This window comes from Desmodus rotundus, chromosome 13 (genome assembly GCF_022682495.2).
Source record: "Desmodus rotundus isolate HL8 chromosome 13, HLdesRot8A.1, whole genome shotgun sequence".
Classification (NCBI taxonomy): Eukaryota; Metazoa; Chordata; class Mammalia; order Chiroptera; family Phyllostomidae; genus Desmodus; species Desmodus rotundus.
The window spans coordinates 18,321,695-18,342,062 of record NC_071399.1 but is presented as its reverse complement, the minus strand read 5'-3'; the positions used below and the strand labels follow the sequence as shown (position 1 = coordinate 18,342,062).

General features: G+C 39.7%; 2 protein-coding genes across 14 annotated transcripts in view; both read right to left on the bottom strand.

Moving 5' to 3' along the window:
• The window catches only part of NRG1 (neuregulin 1), a 194,622-nt gene that overhangs the window by 99,916 nt on the left and 74,338 nt on the right, over window positions 1-20,368 (bottom strand). For 3 of the 13 annotated variants that reach the window (XM_045197113.3, XM_024562611.4, XM_045197114.3), the window contains exon 1: window positions 1,954-2,928. The exons of 7 other annotated variants lie outside the window; for them this stretch is intronic. In XM_045197113.3, coding sequence (XP_045053048.2) covers window positions 1,954-2,623 — 670 coding nt within the window. In that variant the 5' untranslated portion in view covers window positions 2,624-2,928. Of the gene's footprint in view, window positions 1-1,953; window positions 3,138-20,368 lie in introns of those variants that run through there. 3 more of the 13 variants (XM_045197120.3, XM_024562613.4, XM_045197122.2) reach the window with 2 other exon arrangements.
• On the bottom strand, window positions 2,939-3,127 carry LOC128779836 (uncharacterized). The gene has a single exon (XM_071220189.1). The coding sequence runs from the start codon at window positions 3,125-3,127 to the stop codon at window positions 2,939-2,941; it is 189 nt and encodes a 62-aa protein (XP_071076290.1).

Below are 20,368 nucleotides of genomic sequence, written 5' to 3'. Positions count from 1 at the left end.
CCGTGGCTTGGGAAAAAAAAATTTTTTTAAAAGAAACTATATGGACAGTATAATCTATTAAAACACTTAGTAGAAGAATTTTCCTTAGAAGATAATTCCTCAAAACATCAACCTATACTTTTTGATATGGTCCTAGCACAGGAAAATGTGCTGGATGTTTCTCTATTTGTTTATTTTCCTTAGATGAGAAAATTATAGAATTTAGCTGACAAGGTTTTACAAAGAGTCCTGTTTCTTTTCTGGACAAGTAAACCTATTCAGCCACATTTTTAGTAAAGACAAGTTTAAAACACTAAAGACAAAGAAATAACCTTGTCTTCACAGTAAATTTTGCTTCTCCTTGCAGGATCTGTACTTGCTTTTTATAGCCTGTCATTTCATCTGGGTATTATTTCCCGGTCACTTTGCCAGGTGGGAAGAGGCGGCGAATGCAGTGATGTCTGTCAGACCTTTAATGATGCTTCAGGGATTTGATAAAGCTCCAGAGCAGTGTCTGAAGAAGGGAGCTTCTTCCCTAATTACACCTGAAAAACAAGCCTCATTTTTTTTCTGAAATCCTTACCACTAAAACTGGTGCGTATGAAACCATCTTGAATCACAAGCAGAAATCAAGTTTTCCTGTGTTTCTACAGCACATGGCTCTGCTTCATCCTGAACATAATGTCTGGAAGAGATATTCTTTACTCTTCATTACCCTCTGGAGGGAAAGCAGAAGGAGTGAGTATTTCATCACTGGATCTTTACCCTCAAGTCACCTTTAACTCTAAGAGATTTTACATACATTACTAAGCAACAGCTTCTCTGATCTTTCACATTTTTTCTGCTAAGGAAAAACTCATCGATGGTAGATAGTGATAGGAGATAGAGAAACAAAAGTTAATTATAAACATTCTTTTAAAAAGCTATAAGCTCAAAAAAAAAAAAAGCTATAAGCTCCTCCCTTCTATACTGACGCTTAGAATATTCTGACTAGTCATGGTTTCATCCTTGTCAACTTTCCATTATAAAGCATTGCAACGACGCAGTACAAACAGCAGCACACTGTTCTGTATTGGTTTAAAAACGTGGGCTCTTCCCTCACAGGTTGTTAAGCTGAGCTGCTGCAATCCGACGGGCCAATGACCCATGCCTAAAAAAAACCCCAAACCCAATGTACCTTACTAATGTATCTGGTACTTTTTAATGAACACCAAGCAAGCTACTTAAACATTTGATTACAGAAAACAAGACTGATCTAGGAAAATCCTTTCATGAAGAATTGTACAGGGACTTGAATAAAATAAGCCTGCCCCTAATAAGTGCCTGGTAACTGAAACTACAACCTGGGCAGGACACTGCTCATCTGACGCGGGGAGACGCGAGCTCTGCCAGTGTCTAAAGACTTGGCGCAGTGTCAGGAAGAACCACTTCAAATGCACACGTGGGGAGAAGTGGTTGAGGGCACAGGGAGAAGAGATGGAGAAAGATCACAGGCAGATGGGGATTACTGGGAGGCAGAGGCAAACTGAAAGGTGCAGAGAGGTACCCGGAAGACTATGTGGGGAAAAGAAAGACAAAATCATACTCACTGCTATGTGGAAGTCACACTGAACATAAAAAATAATGATGATCTGATATTTTAATTTCGAAAAGTGTTGGAAATAAATTGAATTTAACTTAAATTCAAGCATGACTCAAAGACACTGAAGTTTTGGGTCCTGCCCGGGTTTAGCAATCTAGCCAAAAGGAGTTGCAGTCAGAACATTAAAACATACAAGCAGTTTGCCAGAGCTTTTTCCTCATCTCTTCATTGCCACCCCAAGCATCCCAGTCACGTGATATGCTTAACCAAACCATGTAACTGATACACAAGAAGAAGAGAAAAGGGCTACATTGCTCTGGAGAACAACTTTTAGGACCTCAAGCCCACCCCTGTGTTTTACTCATCATCATCTCTCTTTTCTCTCTACTTACAAAGTTTAGGAGCAGTTTGGAGATTAGTTTCTGTTGTTTGTGGCTGAGTTGCTGACTTGGGTGTTCTCACCTCAGGGTTCCGAGTGGGTGAAGGGAAGGACGGTGCAGTGGGTGGCAGGAAAGAAAAAGCGAAAGCGCGATTCTTCGGGGTGGGTACTGCTGAAGGTTCAGAGGACACGACAGTATTGTCATCAATTTGTACTGTAACTTGAGCCTCAGTTTCAGACTGAGCCCTAGAGACAGGTGAAGTATATGCCTCAGATGACACCCACACAGCTGAGGCAGCAGTTGGATCCAGAGAAATAACAGGGTCCTGGCCTAACCCCCCAGGGTCAAGGTGAGTAGGAGAGTCATACTCAAATATCTTGTCCACAAATACCCACTTGAGGCCGGCAATGCAGAGGCAGAGGCTGACTAGGCAAGCCAGAATGGGGACAATGCAGATTTTCTCTGAGTTGAGGCAACCTCTCAGGCGCTCGGCTTCCAGGCAGACGCAGCAGGGAACTGCCAGGCCCACGAGTCCGGGGGTCCTTCCATCTTCAGTCTGGGTCTCTGGCATGTCTTCTGCTGCTGGAAGCCCATCAAGAGACGGGTCTGCACTCAGCTGAGTGGAGGGGCTGGAGGACCTCTCAGCAGCTCCCTCAGACATGTCTGGGGAATAGATCTCCATCGGCTCACCTCCAGAAGGCCTGGCCTCTCTCGCGGTCCATTACCATGCAGAGCCCCCCCCAGCCAAATGAGACAGCATCTTACAGGGGGGAATCGATAAGTCGTCCAAGTCCAAGGCCATTATCAAAAGCAAGAGGAGTTCAGAAGGAAGGAAGAAAAAGAAAAAGCCTCTAGCAACTACCAAATAAAAGTATATTGTAATTCTTTACCGCTGTTTTGGGGCCACTTTTGCAGTTCTTTTAAATGCTTCTCCAAACCATCCAGGCTGGTCCAGAGGACAGGGGCCAAAACAGAAACCGAGCTGTCGGTGGGCGGATTAAGTAAACCAGTAGCCCAAACTGAAAGGCATGTTTCTCACCTCGGGCATCTGAAGCTGCTGTCTGCTTAGATGGAGAAAACAACTGTCATGCAGGAGAAGTAAGAGCAAAAGCAGGACCAGCGCTGGCGGCGGCGGCGGCAGCAGCGGCGGCGGCAGGAGGGGCAGCAGTGACAGTAGCAACAGCATCCTGTTGTGTTAACGCGACGGCGGAACGAGGCTGAATCATTACAGAGCAGCAGGTGCCTGCCCTCTGAGCATCTCTGCACGCAGCATCCTCGCGGAGGGACCCGAGGGGAAGAGTGCGCCAGGAGGGGCGGTAACTCCGCTCCCCGCCCTGCCTTCCCCCCACCCCCACCCCCAACCACTCCTCTTTGTGCTCCTGAGCGCTCATTCACTTTCTTCCTCTGCGGCTCTCCCTTTCTTCACAGTCTCTTGCTCTTTCTTTCCCTTCCTCTTTCAAAGACGTTCTCTCTCTCTCTCTCTCTCTCTCTCTCTCTCTCTCTCTCTCTCTCGGTCTCTTTTTCCTCCCTCCTATCCCAACCCCCACCCACTCTCCACAGTCTAGAGCTGCTGGCCGCTCTGAGTAAAATCAGTATACCCGGCAACACAGGACAGCCAGTGACTTCCTATTTTATCCAATTAGAAGGAATAAAGGCCATCAAATCAAAGAGAAACAGGCAGGCACCAGTTTAGCTGAGTCCCCATGGCCCCCACCCCTTTTCTTTCTTTTTTCTTTTGCTCTCCGCAAAAGCGGCTCCAGTCCTTCCACCCCCACCTTGTTTGCTTTCAGTCTTGCTGGCTCTTTCCCTCACCCACTGTTGGGTCAGAGAAAAGCCAGCGATCAATGCTAGCAATCTAACAAAGCTGGGATGGGGCGGGGATGTAGGTGGGACCTCAGGGGTTGGACCTCAGGCTTGGCAAAGTCTGATATCTGATTCCTCCCTAGAGAGGTAAGCGTTGCAACAGCAATTTCTCCCTGCCTGCTGCTGAGAGCTAGCATTCCTGCCCCAGCCCTCTAATAAGTTTTGTTCACCTAGAGGACTGTTATTACCTGATTCTCAACCAACAGTCGGGACATTTTTTCTAACCATGGACAGCTCTGCCTTCAGCCCTTTGCAGACAGATTGTGTTAGACTCTGTAATGCCCAGTGCGAAGTGCTGAGTGTGTGCTGGAGCAGCGGGCTGCTGGGCAGGGGAGTGAGGGGTTCAGATATCCTCACTCTGGTCCCCTTTAAATGTCCATTTCCCTGTCCCACCCACAGCAGCCCTCGACTAATGTCCAGCTAATAAAAAACACTGGTAAGTAACAGAGGGCTGCCACTTCCTTTTGAAATTAGCCTTCACTGTGACTCCACACTGCGGAGGTTTGAGTTCCCTGGCTGCTGTAATGTGTAACACATGTCCTCACTATCACCGCACTGCAAGAATTAAGAACAGTTTTCTGTAAAAGCATGCCTTTTAGGGTTAGGTTTCGGTAGTTCTACCTTACAGATAGTTTCAATGCTGATTTTTTTCCCCCTTTCTAAAATAGCAGTCGTTAAAAGAAATTCTCTGTCCTTCATGGAGAGACAGGGTCCTCTGAACATCCCGTTTGCTGTGTGTGCGTGAGCTGCGTGCACCTGCACCTTCCATCCGCACTTCACCGTGACTGCACACTTGGACGGTTTCCAAGGAACCATTCCGCTCACCTATGTCAAGAGGAGTCTTAAAAACTCTCTCTAAATCTGTTTTACATAACCATCATATGAGTCCCAGAAACAATAAAACTTAGAGCCCAAGTCCTGAGAATATCTGCTTTAAGCACACTCTATTTCATATAGTGCAATCTTCATTGCTTTGAATTATTTTTAAGCTTTAAATGGACATGGGATTTGAGTATTATAATTTCTTTTGAAATGAAATTAGTCCATAATTGTAAATAATTAAAAGGATATTATCTTAAAGTGTGTTTGCAGTACTAGAGCTAACAACGACAAAAGCCTGAATCGATCTGAATAAGTGTTATCATGACTACGACAGCTTATGAGCAAAATTAATTATCCTAAAGTTCACCTCTACATGATATGCACTTATATCCCAGCAACTAGTATTTTAAAATAATTTCTGTGACCAATTTCTAGCTTTAACTAGTTAACTAACTAATTAATTAATTGAACTATTTGATTTTAAAGTAGTGAGAATTTTCTTAAAGATTCTAGCAATGCACATAAAATTTCATATGACAGAAAATCCATATTGAAGCACTAACAGTATTCAAACTGAGAGGTATTAAGATTTTAATTATCAATATTTATGTAAATATTCAAAACGACATAAGCAAGTAAACGCTTATGCTAAATGAGGGTAATTCATAATTCCTTTAGAGATCACCCAGTTTAAATGCATGGTACTTCACTCCTCCAATATCACACTTAAGTATAATACATTGGCATTTCATCGGCAGCCAAAGTCATCTAAATCTCAAAGACTAAAATGGGGTTCAGGTAGCCCAAGTCAGGCAGGGAAGAGAGATACCAAGAACAATAATTGGCAGTTAGGAAAAATGGTCCTTAAATTGCACCAATAACAACTATTCACCTCACCTTAATCATTGAGAGCAAACATATTCAGCAGACAAATTGCTAGGCACTAGCTGTCCTCCAACGACACCCCACACTTATAAAGGAAAACAGCATGCTATGTAAAGGCTAAGGACAAAACAGAGACAGACCTGTGGGCTGACACAGCTATTCTTTCTCCTGACTACACAAATCAGTCTGTGGCATGTGTGTGTCCCCCCTGGAGACAGAGCAGAACTTGTACCTTGCAGCTAAGGTCAGCTTGCAGAGAGCCAGCATCCTATAAAGCTGCTTCCCGCCAAATTGGAAGGTGCACGTCAATGAGGAAAGGGAGTAGAATAGGACATACGGAATGAAAGGAATTCTCCAGAAGTTCTATCCTTGAGACAAGGAGACAGAGGTTGCCTTTAACCCTTTATCAAATCCTTTGTAGTAATAACTAAGTGAGGAAGGGTCGTGTATATGGGATTAGGGATCAGAATGTCCTTCAAGTGAAACATGCCTATTTGAGGGAAGAACTGCAACGATATATCACTTTAACTCTTTAGGCTTCACCCCGTTAAAGCCCAGGAACATCCATATTTCAATGTCTCCTTAAAAAAATGAACAAGAGACAAATTTTTACTACCTTTTAAAACCACATTACCACCTCCTTCATGACAACAAAAAGTACATTTATTTAGCTCCGCCTTTGTGCCAGGAACACTGCTAGGTTCTTAACATACACTATTTTTTTATCTACACAAATCCTGTATAGTACATATTACCTTGAAAATAAAGAAACAGATTCAGGCAGCTTAGGTAACATGGCCATGGACATGCAGCTATTAAGCTATGGACTAAGATGTGTGCGAAGGTCTGACTCCTACTATTTCCCTTTTTTAGTCCAAAGAATGCATCTGATTATGTATTGCTTACCTATCACTTCCACGGGAGAGTAAGCAAACCAGAAAACAGAACAGTGAACCTAGTCATTACCTTCATTTAATTAGTAAACAAACTTATAGGCACCTAGTTTCCAAAATAAATGCCTTCTAAAGTTTTGCCTACTGATTTTCAGACATTATAAGGATTAAACACAGGCCATTTAAATAATAACTATTTATAGTTTAAATGGAATGAACTCTTTCATAGTCTCAGTTCAAGGATTTTCTTTTTAAAGCTATTGTAGTTGTTTGTTGCTATGAAACAAACTGCCCTGAGAGAGCTAAAAATAACCATTGCATATTATCTCACTGGTCTGCAGGTTTACTAGGTTCAGCTGAGCGGTTCTTCTGCTCCATTTGTTGGCAGCTGGGGCTGCAAGAGCTAAAGATGCAATTGGGCTGAAACACCGAAGATGGCTCACACATACGACTGATGCAGCTGATGCCAGACGTCAGTGAGAGCCCGGCTGGGACTGGCGGATGGCGCACCAACATGTGGCCTCTCTAAGTGGCTTGGGTTCCTCACAGCATCACAGCTGGGTTCTGAGAGGGAGGAAGTGCCAGCTGCTAAGCCTCCTAAAGTCTGGAGCTGGAAGTGGCAAAACTTACTTCCACCGCATCCTACTGGTCATGCAGTCAGGATGCCATCTGAGATGCAAGGACGGGACAAACAAATCTTGATGGACGTGGAAACAAAGAATTTGCAGCCACAATTAATCCACCCGAGAAGGCAAGGAAGTAAATATTAGCAAGACAATCCAGGTCAAGGGGAGACACAGTAATATAGACAGGGATTTGACTTCTCAAAAATATACTATTTCTGATCCACTTTCAAAATGTTCCAGCTTCCTTCTAAGCCAACTTCAATGAAGAAAATATTCTATTATATCATCAGACAAAAAATTCTCAGATTCCTCTGCCACCTCAATTCAAGCTAGGCTCTTTGGGTTTGCATTAATTGTATGTATTCTAATTTCAGAAATATTTAGCAAAGCTTCAGCAGATGAAAGAGGATAGTAGATGCCATTTTGCTTTTGATCGTGTCACCTAAACTTATTTTCTCTTTCTTATTTTCTCCCTGTATTTTGGCTATTTCACTCCAGAAATTTTTATCTTTCAAGAAGTTGATCCTTGCTCCTAAATAGTAGAATTGACTTCATGGTATCTAATATCACGATGGCAGCAGTGGCTTCATTTGGGGATGACACTCTTTGGAGCTGACTACGTATAACTTATAACAATTTATTTTCTAATGAATTTTGAAATCATGATTTCACAAGAAACCTTCAGGGCCTAAAGATAACCTTAAAAAGTTGCTGCTTCCTAGGAGAGAGGACAAACTACTCAAATGGATGTTAGCTTCTTCCCACCCATCTGAAAATGAACCTCCAGCTCAAGTCTCAGCTCCTCCGTGGAGCCCCTTCTTGCTTCCAAGTCACAGACGCAGCACACCTTAACTGTACCATTATCGGGGCATATCTCCACAGTTGGTGTTATTATGTAATTATGTCTTGTGTATCAGACTGAAGAACACAGTTCTTTCAAGAATATCTAGTTGTCCCAAACCTAGAGCTATGCTACTCTTCAAACCATACTTTGCTTGGTTTTATTTTTCACTGTGATTGATTTACACAGATTATGCCACTTCTAATAAACTGGCAGACTTCTTTTCATACCATCTATCTATTCAAAATACGTTCTATAATCGGCTTCGGTTTTTTTTCGGATCTTTAAATGTCCAGTTCAGACACATCCTCTTCAATTTTTTTCTGATTGTTCCCAAATACGCCTTTCATGAGTTTATCTTGTTCTAGTGAAACTCGGTTATCCCAACTATGCTTCTTAACTCGTAGGCACCACAGATCCTTTCAGTGGATGGAAAATTGGAAATAAACCAAAATTTGACTGTTTTTCCTGTAATTTTTATCTCATCAGCCAAACAGAAAAGTTCTCTGAGGACAAACCAAATTCACATAGTCTCTGATGCCCTTCTGCATTATTCATGATGCTAAATGCCCGAGATGGAACTCATTTCACCTGACCTGGCAGGTGCTTTCTCCCCACTGGGAGGGTCAGTCGAGACTGACTATACTTTATTCTTTCCCGGTGAAAATTTATCCAGAGAAGACGATTTGGCTTACTTTTAACAATTATTTTGTGAGATGCCGCATTACATGTTCGACATTGACGGTGTGTCTGAGTCCTCATTTTGTCCTAAGATGATCAATTTACACTGGCACATTTTGTCCTGTGTGAGTTCAGATCCCTTCTAGCTCAAGATTCAGTAAGTGATCTCAAAGAGTGAGAATTTTATATAGGATGATATTTTTATCAAATGTGATAGTTATAATGAGTCTACTTTGAGGGAACCTATTCATTCCTCTCTCCCCATAAGTAGAGATACAAATTGGTTACATGCAGACACTGTTTATTTTTAATTTTACAAGTCACTTTCCTTTTACAGCGACACTGGCCATGATTTGGAACTAGATGGAGATAGTGATGGTACAACATTTTGATGCGTGCCAATAAATTATTCATATTAAAATAGTTAATTTTATGCGAAGTGAATTCCAACTCCATAAAAAATTATGCTGGACATGCATAATAACTTCAGCTTCTCCAACATTTAATTTTAAAAGGAGAACATGTTCTATATGACTAGTTTTACTAGTGGACTGCCCTAAAATAATGAGACTTTTTTTTTTAATGTGTAGGGTGCCCTTTCTTCTACAAAATCCCAGTAGGTCATGTGGCATTACATCTCTGACAATTCTTAATTAATTATGAACTCTGAAGTGGTTGATGCTGATGATGCAATACTGCATCCCCAAAAGCTATAAAGCACAAATAAAGATATAATAAACTGATATGTCCTTGAGGGTTTACATTCAAAAGAAGTTTTATGAAAAAGCAAGAAAGGTTTATAACAATCTCATTTTATATACTTAAAGTATTATTTCTCATTGTTCAACTCCACCCATTGTCTATTTAGAATATGCTAGAAATATGAGCAAGAGGATGAAGTGGCAGTACTTCCGAATTATCAGAGTTTTCTACACAGTATGCTTTGCTATGAAATGTGTGATAAACTCACCACCAGGATGCAAGTCCCAGAAGGGCAAGAACTTGTCTGCTTTCATCACTGTACCTCTATGACCGAGACCATGACTGGCACAAAAGTCATTCAGTAAGTGCTGCTGAATGAATGTATCGATATGGAAACTCTACTAAAGGGAGATGAGGAAACGATGGGAAAAATGTCTTAAAGACATGGGCACTCTAGACAGAGTTTTACTTGTGTGAATAAATGCAAGTAATGTTAAATTATTGTATGTGTGTATGTATAACAGAAAGGAGAAAAATCGAAAGGAAAATTACCTTTATTATGACTATCCCAATGTTATATAAATGGATGGTCATTCATAATGTTTACTAGAGAAATCTATGCTGTTTTAGTTACTTTGAGCAAATACCTTTGCTTTGTTTCATTAATATTCACTACTCTAAGTTCAGTTCACAGCACAGGGCAGCACAGCTTAGACAGAATTTCTGTTTGTTTGTTTTACAAGTCTCAGGGCAGATGTAACAAAAATGCAAGGGGTGATCTGTACTTTTATGTGCATTATAGGTATAATCTCATTTTTAAAAATAATATACACTGTGTTCCAGTTAAAGGTGAGATCATATGGTATTTGTCCCTCACCGTCTGGCTTATTTCACTTAGCACAATGCTCTCTAGTTCCATCCATGCTGTTGCAAAGGGCATAAGCTCCTTCTTTCTCTCTGCTGCATAGAATTCCATTGTGTAAATATACAATAGTTTTTGGACCCACTCATTTGCTGATGGGCACTTATCAACAGAAGAAAAAAGCAAACAAAATATAACCAGAGACATTGAAGTTAAGAACAATCTAACAATAGCCAGGGAGGAATGGTGAGGGGACAGTGAGGAGAGGGGATTACAGGAACCACTATAAAGGACACATGGACAAAATCAAGGGGGAGGGTGGAGGTGGGGGAGGGAGGTGGGTTAGGCTGGGGTGGGGTGGAGGGAGGGGGAGAAAAGGCATACAACTGTAATTGAATAACAATAACAATTAAAAATAAAAAAATAATAATATACACTGTGCTCTGATGCAGAAAAAGAAATTAAACATAGGAAAAATGCCTCTGATAATCAATGCTAGTTTATAATACAAAATCTGTAAAATTTTTAAAATGAAAATAATTGAACTTGATTTATATACTTAGGTACTAGCCATTTGTTTATAGTTCAGCTGCTTTCCAGCTGAGTATAAACTGGTCCCCAAATCGATCCAAAAACGCAGTAGAGAGCACAGCACATGACTTTTACAAATGCTCTAGAAGTTTGTTAGACTTTAAAATTTTCCGTTCTGATAGAAACTGTTCAGCATGAGAAGATCGACATGTGAAGATGGTTATGAATTACTTATAAAAGAGTACCACCTACTCAGGACTCTGAAACATGATACAGAGCTATGTATAAAACAAACCCTCCCAATGTACCCAGAATAAGGGAAGCTTGGGAAAAGGAATTATCTAAAGTGTTCTACTTTTAAATAGCATCCAAATGTGTAAATCTGAGAAGATTTCAGCCAGAGGAAATATCTTACAATATATATTTGCCTTAGAGTCTACACAATTCTATTTTTGGCTGATCAAAAGAAAAGTATAAAGTTGCACCAAAGGAAAAAATGGAGAAATAAATAAATATATGTGGAGTTTTCAGCACTGATTTAACATTCTGAGTGAACCACCTAACCAGCCTTATGATGCTCAGAGAATGCCAGCCCCGTATTTTTCTGCTGCTTCTCAGTCCAAGGGGTGGAAACTTCTACATTGTTACCCTATTTATTACTTTAAAAACACAAATTTGAAAGTCAAAAGATAAAAATATCTTATAATGTGACCTCCAATTCAAAACTTCTGATCATGTTTGTTTAAGAATGACTGTGTCTTTCCTTTCCTTTCTAGTTCAGAAATTATTTGGAGTGAAAGGATTTAGGGTTAACACAAAGATAAATTATAATCTCAAAAATAATTATATTTAAATTTCTCATTGGCTGAATGTTGGAGCTAGCACAGTCCTTAGCCAAAATTTATTTATGCAAGAAAAAAAAAGGTCCCAGAAGGTAAAAACAATCTGCCTAGAGTCACAGCAAAATGAATTTCAGAGTCACGACGATAATTCAGGTCTGTTGCTCCTCCCCTAAGCTCTTTGGTTACTCTCTGTCAATAGAGTAGACAATTGGGATTTTGTCATTAATACTAGGGATTATCTCTGTAGAAATACCTCACTTTCACCTTTCACTGAGACTGTGTCACTGGGAAGTTTCCTCTACTCAATGTTGCCATGACTACATCTGGTCACAGCTCTCCTGAACTTTCAGGCCCTCTTTCCAGAAGTTATTCAGAGACCAATATTCATATTTGAACTTACCTACTCAACAGCATTTCACCACCCTGAGGGGACACACAGAGTGTGGGATGTAAAGCCCAACAGCTTTTACTTTGAAGAGGCTGGAGATCAGAAATTAAACAATTGAAACATTACCATGGGCTTGATGCTCACATGGGGAGGTACAGAATAGGGGCTCTAGGGGATGGAAGGGAGCTCATCTTCAGGAAAGTCACCTCCAATTAGGGACCAGCCTTACATTATTGCAATGGTTCAAACACAGACATCCAGAATTGCTAATATCTGAGATCTGGTGAGCCAAGGTCATGTCTTCTTTTAATTTGAAGAATGAGAAGATGGGTACAGGGAAAGGAGAGATTGTCAGGAACAGAAAAAAGAAGGCTGTTGATGGCTGAGTTCTACTCTGAAATATGATGAGTAGAAAGTTCCAGGTGCAAAAACGATGACTCACTCCAGAGAAACCTATATTCTATCTGTTGGCTTAATCCATCACCTGTATATATTTTTAAAGATTGTGATAAAACATATATATCATGCATACTGGGATATTTGGGGGTAAAGTGCACTCATGTATGCAACTGACTTGAAATTGTGTCAAACATAAAAGGAGTAGATGGATAGATAAATGGATAGATAGTTGATAAAGCAAAAGAGCAAAATGTCAACTATAAAATCTAGAAGGTGGGCTTAAGTTGTTGACTATAAAATTCACATAACTTTTCTGCATGTTTGAAAATTCTGTGATAATAAATGCTGCAAAACCTTTTGAAAAGATTTTTTCATGGCTATTTCTGGCCACCATATAGGATAGAGAACCCATCTAATCTTCTGCAGTAAGTTTTATCATAAAAACTCTTCAGCAAATGCAAAAATCATCATCATCATCATCATCATCATCTGTCAACTGCACATTCAGTAACCTGCACTTGGTTACTTGTCTTCCTCCACTACATACCCCCCTCCCTACGCACCTTCTTCTACCACTCTTACTTTAAGAAATTGACTTTTAAGATGAATTTCAAAATTATATCAAGGATATAAGATTCACGTAATTTGAACCATTATCTAATGACAAGGAAGTATCTTTACATGGCAAACCATTCATTGCTGCAGAAAACCTAAGAACTTTCCCTGAACCCTCCCCCTATACCATTTATTTATTGAGAAGGGATCTTTTTGTAATGCCCTACTTTAATCATTCAGGAACTGGAACACCTATGAATGATGGGAATAGGGAAATTGTAAAGTTCACACTACTGGCAAAATCAGAAGGGTTAAGCTGTAAGCTTCATTCTGGTGGGAAAAAATAGACTTCTTTTACTGTGAAGGACATTCCCATCCTGAACATATCTTTTCCAAGGGTCAGCTGGTCAGTGGACCCTGTAAGGCTGAAGGCTCTGATGTTGTAGAGGTTGAGCTTCTCCACTGCTGTTTTTCCCACCCCGCTATGCATACAGATATCTCATAAAACTATTAAATATTTATGAGGCAGTACAAAGCCCCTCTAAAAGCATCTGTATTTAACTAAATCATGTCACTGACAGCAAGAGGCATGCAGAGCAATTTAACCTAGCAGGAGAAGTACTTCTTTTACATATCACTGCAGTGCAGAGGGTTTCAACCATATGCTTCTTGCTGCCCCACACACCTCTCATAAGCAGGAAAGGATTCATGATGGTTCAAGAGGCTTTTTAGACAGGCTTCTCCAATGAAAGTAAATCTCCTGACATGTTTCTCAAAACTTCGTCCTTGAGGCTTTGCCATGACTCTGTCACTAGAGGTCAGACCCCATTTTCAGGTTAAGCCCCCTTAACCCCAGATTAAAGACCTGAATTCAGCCCAACCTTTCCTTCTAGACCTTCCAAATGTTTATGACTGTGGTCTGCACTGACTGATACCAAAGTCAGCCAAAAGGATGCCCTCATTCTTCTCTTTCACCCACAAAGAGATTCCAAGGAAAAAGTTTTAAATGGGCATATCAAAAGTTAAATTATTGTTCAGCATTCACACCCTTAGAGCCAAAGAATCTACTGAAATCAATATTACTACTTCAGCAGTTTTCCAAGGTACCAAAGCATTTGGTGATGCAAAACAGTAGCAGAGAAATATCTCTGAAATTTGGAGAGAATGTGGAAAAAAGGGAACCCTTGTGCACTGTTGGTGGGAATGCAGACTGATGCAACCACTGTGGAAAGCAGTATGGAGATACCTCAAAAAATTAAAAATGGAACTGCCTTATGACCCAGTGATTCCACTTCTGGGAATTTATCCAAAGAAATCTGAAACACTAATCAGAAAGAATATATGCACCCCTATGTTCATTACAGCATTATTTGTAACAGTCAAGATTGGGAAACAGCCCAAATGCCCATCTGAATGGATAAAAAAGCTGTGGTACATTTACACTGTGGAATACTACTTGGCCATTAAAAAAAAGGAAATCTTCTCTTTTGTGACGGCATGGATGGACCTGGACAGCTATTATGCTAAGTGAAGTAAGCCAGTCAGAAAAAGACAAGTACCATGTGATTTCCGTTATATGTTAAAACTAATGAACAAAATAAACTAACAAAATGGAAAGAGACTCATAGTTATGGAGAACAGACTGACAACTGTCAGAGGGGGAGGGGGTTGATGGCTGGGTGAAAATGTGAAGGGATTAAGCAAAGGAAAAAATCTCATGGACACAGACAACAGTATGGTAATTACCAGAGGGAAAAGGGGTGGGGGAGGGAGAAGAGGGTAAAGGGGGAATAAAAGGTGATGGAAGGAGACTTGACTTGGGGTGGTGAACACAGAGCACAATATGCAGATGATGTACTATAGAACTATATACCTGAAATCTATATAATTTATTAACCATGTCACCCCAATAAATTCAATATAAAAATAAATTTAAATAATTTTTAAAAAGATACAAAAGTACAATGAGAAGATAACACAATTTTAGGCATCTCAGGCTCAGAGCTAGCTGTAACCCTGGGGTCAGGTGGTTTTAAAATAACCTATGTCTGCTGAATAGATACAAAATGATCATTTTTAGTGATAAGTAAGTTGTGCAAAAAATCAGGACTAAATGCTTAAGTTGCCCGATTCCAAATGAAATGACATTACTGAAATTCAGCCAACATACAGCAACTGATTTGGAAATTTGCTGCTCAGCACTTAAACTAACTTCATCTCACATTCTAGCAGGGAAAGAATGGAAAAGCTAACGATGATCTGCTTCTCAAAAGTGGTAGATTTCGTATTTAAGGTCACTGTATTGTATACAATAAAATAGCTACCATTTCTAAACACTGAAGATATGTGTTAACTTATCTAGCACTCCATCCACCATGCATCCAAAAAATGTTTACTAAGTGACTATAAGCCCCATTGTGCTGGGGCTTATATTAATAGATCTGGTAGCAGGAAGGTAAAAGAAGTTCCATCCTATAGTCTCTTTTTTTCTCTGACACGGCAAGTGAGGTGATCTGCTGAGAGTAAAGGCATGACTCAAGTTTTGAGAGTGGCAAGGTCTGAGTCACCTTGGAAAGTGGAAGAGAGGGCTGACTGTGAAAATCTGAGCAGCCAGACAATATGGGAAGTAGAATATCTCTATCAGTCCTTCCTTCTCTATAATCCTCACTGTCAGGATCCTTGTTTCTCCTCTTGGAAGTTATATTTTGAAAGTGCATCAATGGAAGTCTTTAAAAAGAAAAACGGTCCTCAGTAACCTAAGAGATAGGGTTGAGGAGGGTAAGGGGTGATAAATGGTGATAGAAGGGAGACTTGTTTCTGGGGGGGGGGGCAAACACACAATATACAGATGATATGTTATGGAAACTTATATAATTTTATTAAACAATGTCATCCCAATAAAATCAATAAAAAGTAAAAAAAAAAAAAAGAAAGAATTTTTCTTTTGAGCTCTCCAGTACTTGGACCCAAGCAAGACCAGTAGGGGAAGAGAGGAGGAAGAGGACAAGAACAGTTACAATTATGATAATGCATATGTTCACATACATAACACTATTTCCATCTTGGGAACACATACTTCTCCTATCAGCGCACCTTCCTGCGACACCAGAATTTAGTCCGCAGCGCCACGTGGTTTACTTCATCATGCTGCGTGGCTTACCTCTGCCCACGATAAAAACCAACCCATTCAACTGATGTTGACAGCGAGTACATGGATCAAAGCTTTAATTTACTACATAGTATGATGCCCTTCTGCTGCCTATTTCTTCCAATATGAACAAGATGAAGGAAAAAGACATGCCACAAACCCAGAGTTGAGTGGGAGAATTTAATCTCTCCAAATTATTTTCATTCCTCACCTGAGGACTTTTTTTTCATTGCGCTTAGAGAGAGAGGAAGGGAAAGAGAGAAGCATTAATGCGAGAAAGAAACATCAACTGGTTGCCTCCCACATGCACCTGGACCAGGGATCATATGTGCCCCGACAGGGGATCGAACCTGCAACCTAGGTATGCGCCCTGACAGGAATCAAACCCGCAATCCTTTGGCTATGGGATGCCACACCAACCGATGGAGTCGCACCAGCCAGGGCTCTTCTTCAATTTTTTTGTAAATAAGTTAAATCAATATTTGAAAACATTGTACAGTTACAGCACATAAAAATTATGCACAGTAAAGTGAAAAGGTTTGGCCATTAGTTAATTAATGCCTCTCTGCATTAATTAACTAATTAATAAGATTTTCCCATATAGTTTTTAAAACTTGTGGCTTTTCCATTTGCCCAGGTACATTCTGGTTTAATCTTGTCCCTGTTGCCTTCAGTAACTTCATTCACTCACGCATTCGCTCATTGAATAATTATTCAGGAAGGTCCAGGCCCTATATGAGGCAGAGAAAAGGAGGGAAAGATGCTACTATAATGAGTCCCTGCTTCCGTGGTCACACATTCTGATGGAGAACTTAGTTTTCCTAATGTCGGTCTGGCATAAACATCAGTACTTTAGAAGTGAGAGTCCACAGTCTTACAACGAATTTTATTTGTGTGGTAGACATACTGTGGAGTGATTTTAAAGCAAATGAGCCTGTCAGGAAATACCGTTTATATCTATGCACGTCTAAGTTTCTGAGATTTTCCTGCACTCAGGACCCCCTTATGAAAAGGTTTTCTTCTGATAGTGTTTTGTTTTGACTGCAGGAGGAGAAGAATGCAGAGATTCAGTTCCAGAGGGACCATGCCTAGTCAAGAGATCTCTGGAAACTATTGAACAATTAGAGGTATAAAAACAAATTCCACCTATTTCCATCCCCAGTAACCATCAAAACAAAACTCACCAAAACAGCCCAGGCTAGAACAGTAATTTGGTGGTGGGTTTATTGTCTTAAAAAGCTATTGGCTTGATTATTTTTGATGGGAGGATTAAAATAAATGAGTCAAGTAAAATACTAATGCATTTCAGTATTACCTTTTAGGTGAATTGAAGACTTATTTATCAGTGATGCCAATGCACAGTTTTAAAGTAAATTAGCCAAATTTCCTGAATTGTTAAGGAAATGTTTTAATTTCATAGAAATTCTGACTTTTTAAGTTGAAGAAATATTGTAGTCAAATTCAAAGAGAAAAAATTATATTCCATACGATCAGATATAGATCTGATGATTGGACTTAGAAATCGGTTGCTTATAATATAAACTAGTTTAATCAATGAAGGAGTTCAACATGATTCAAAGAAATAAGTGTTAACCATTTGGCAGTTCTGGTAACTACTTGGTTCTGCAGAATCATTGACACGGCAAAGCGAAAGATGACCAATTATAGCTTTACAATTAAAGGCACATGCCTTATCTTCATAAATATATAAGCTGTTCAGATGATAACTGACAGTGATTAAAGAAATCCATAATCAAGTGATCAGGATTAACACCATTTACCTCGTTAGAAATGAGATTTTTCCTTCTTTCAATTAAATTTGATGAAAGTACACAAGGCTCTAGATTAACCTGCTTTCTTATTCAACATCTAAATCCATTTGAGTTTTTTACCCTTACAACAGAATGTCAGTGCGAACACCGTCACACTGTCACTGTGACTGACCAACAATGGCATGTTCAGAAAGAAAAGGATGTGTACAGGGTGGAATTTTCCTATTTTATATTAACATTGGCTGAAAGGCCATTTTAAAGGACACTGCTAAAACAATTTTCACTTGCTAATGTGGCAATTTCCTTCTTATTTCAAATCTAATAATGTGTTATGCCATCAATCTACCTGGGGCATTAGGTGTTATCTTTAACCAATATCCTGTTATTGTTCTAAGGACAAGTGTACACCCACCCAAAAAGTCAATGAATTCTGTGTAAAAAAACCAAAGACTAAAGTAGATCTAATTATGGGCAATAGAGTTTCTAAAGGTCGTAGGTTAACATTACGAGCATTTTCCATGTTGAATTAAGCATACAGTTTAGTCAGTAAAGACATTGTTTTCATATATCTTGTTTATGTCTACTATAAATATCATAAGCATTCCATTAGCATTAACCCAGTGATTAATGCATATATGATGGAGTCAGGTTCTAATCAGCGATAATAACTGCCTACAACTATTTCCCCAACCATTCATCTACCAGCTCTTTTACCCTGACTAACAAAGACACGTCTACCAAAGTCTGAGGGTGCATGTAGTTACAGGAAACCAGATGCATTATTTATAAGGATGCAGAGGCTAGAAAGTTCGGCTATGCAGCTTACCCTAGCAGTGGTAGACTCTCAGCTATTGGCAATAGGAGCTTTGCCAGTGCATTAGAAGATGAGATGGAAGGGACGCCTGCCAAATAAAATAGCTAAGTAATAACAAATGTTAAGGAGCCTTGGGGGTTGGAGGGAGTCCTGAGCTCACTGCTAAAGACAATTCAGATCACCAAGCTTCGCATCAATGCAAAACGAGGTGTAATCCCAATTAATTCTCTGTGTCTTATCCTTCCTGAGCACTGGCTTTTTAATTACAGCTATGCATTCTTTTTTTTTATGTTACTATAGTATCTGTATGCAAATGAGAAAATTATAACAGGTATAAAATAGGCATGATGCAAACTATCAGATTTCAAATTCAGGTATAATTAATTATGTATTTGTATTGTTTACTCTGTTTAGAAATCCGTATCACTGTTTTGGTGATCCAGGACAAATTGGTAGTTTTCCCCTTGGATTTCGAAGAAAAAGAAAGATGTCCACAGACACACACACACACACAGCCACAATTTCCTATTCTTCATGTGTTCAAAATGGATATATTGCTGCGGACAGATATCTGTATGGCTTAAGTCGATTTCTGAAATAGTGCCATTCAAGTTTCATCTTGTGTTTATTCGCTGTCAGTCACTTGGAATTTACACGGCAGCGCAACAAAAGCTGCATGCTTGAACCGCTAACAGCAGCAGGGGGGGGGGGAAATGCCATCTTCACTGGAAAAATACACTAAAAACTGACAAAAGAAGTCAATCCAAACACAAAAAAGAAAACTTGCTGTAGAAATTATTAAAACCAAATAACCTTCCATATCAATCTGGAACTTACACAAAAAGCTATGTTTTGTAAAAAAAATAAAAACATCAGGTTTATTGATAAGTTTGGCACACAGTGGACAAAAAGCTATGGTTTTTATTCTCCATCTCAAAATTGATCTCAAAATTACCATTAAAAACCCAGAGGAAGTAGTTGGGGCTACTTATCACAAATTATGTTTACTCTTTTCTCTGAATAGCCTGAGTTTCAGATATTTAACGTGTACACCTTTTATCTATCACAAGATGCTCAGCATTCTCCCTCCATCCCAAGTGTGTGTGCCCTGGAAGGTGAAGGGGGAGAGGTTCGTGGTGCTCCTTCTAAATTATCCAAGTACCAAGCAGACAATTTACCCATATGAATATGTAAACTTTCTAGCTTTAATGCTTTTTATCATAGTAAATGTGTGTATATATTTCTACCTTGCTCAGGAATATTGATTCATAAAACTGATTTGGTCTAAGTAATCTCATTAGGGAAAAGGACCATTTTTTAAAAAATGTATTGATTTTAGAAAGAGAGAGGAAAGGAGGGAGAGAGGGAAAGAGAGAAACATTGCTTTCATGTCCTACTTATTTATGCATTTATTGGTTGATTCTCATAGGGGCCCTAACCAGGGACTGAACCAGCAACCTAGGCATATCAGAATGATGCTATAACCACCTGAGCTACCTGGCCAGGGTGGAAAAAGACCATTTAGAAAAGAAGCTGCAATGACCATGTGCCCTTTACAGAGAGTAGCCTAACTGAGGTCACAAGAGGAGCCCTCTGAGGGTCTTTCTTTCACCCACTACTTCTACTGTCTGTGGGTGGAAAGAAGCCAGGACATGGAGTTAGAGATGCTGGAATGAAACCCTGCTTATGCCTACACCCACTATATAACCCTGACACATTTGAAATTGCGTGATCCCCTCAGTTTCCTCATCTGTGTAATGGGACTATTCTCTTCGATTTCATCTATTCTCATTTGAAAGTACC

Coding starts and splice junctions, on each gene's coding strand:
- LOC128779836 (XM_071220189.1), bottom strand. CDS start 3,127: ATGCTGTTGCTACTGTCACTGCTGCCCCTCCTGCCGCCGCCGCTGCTG.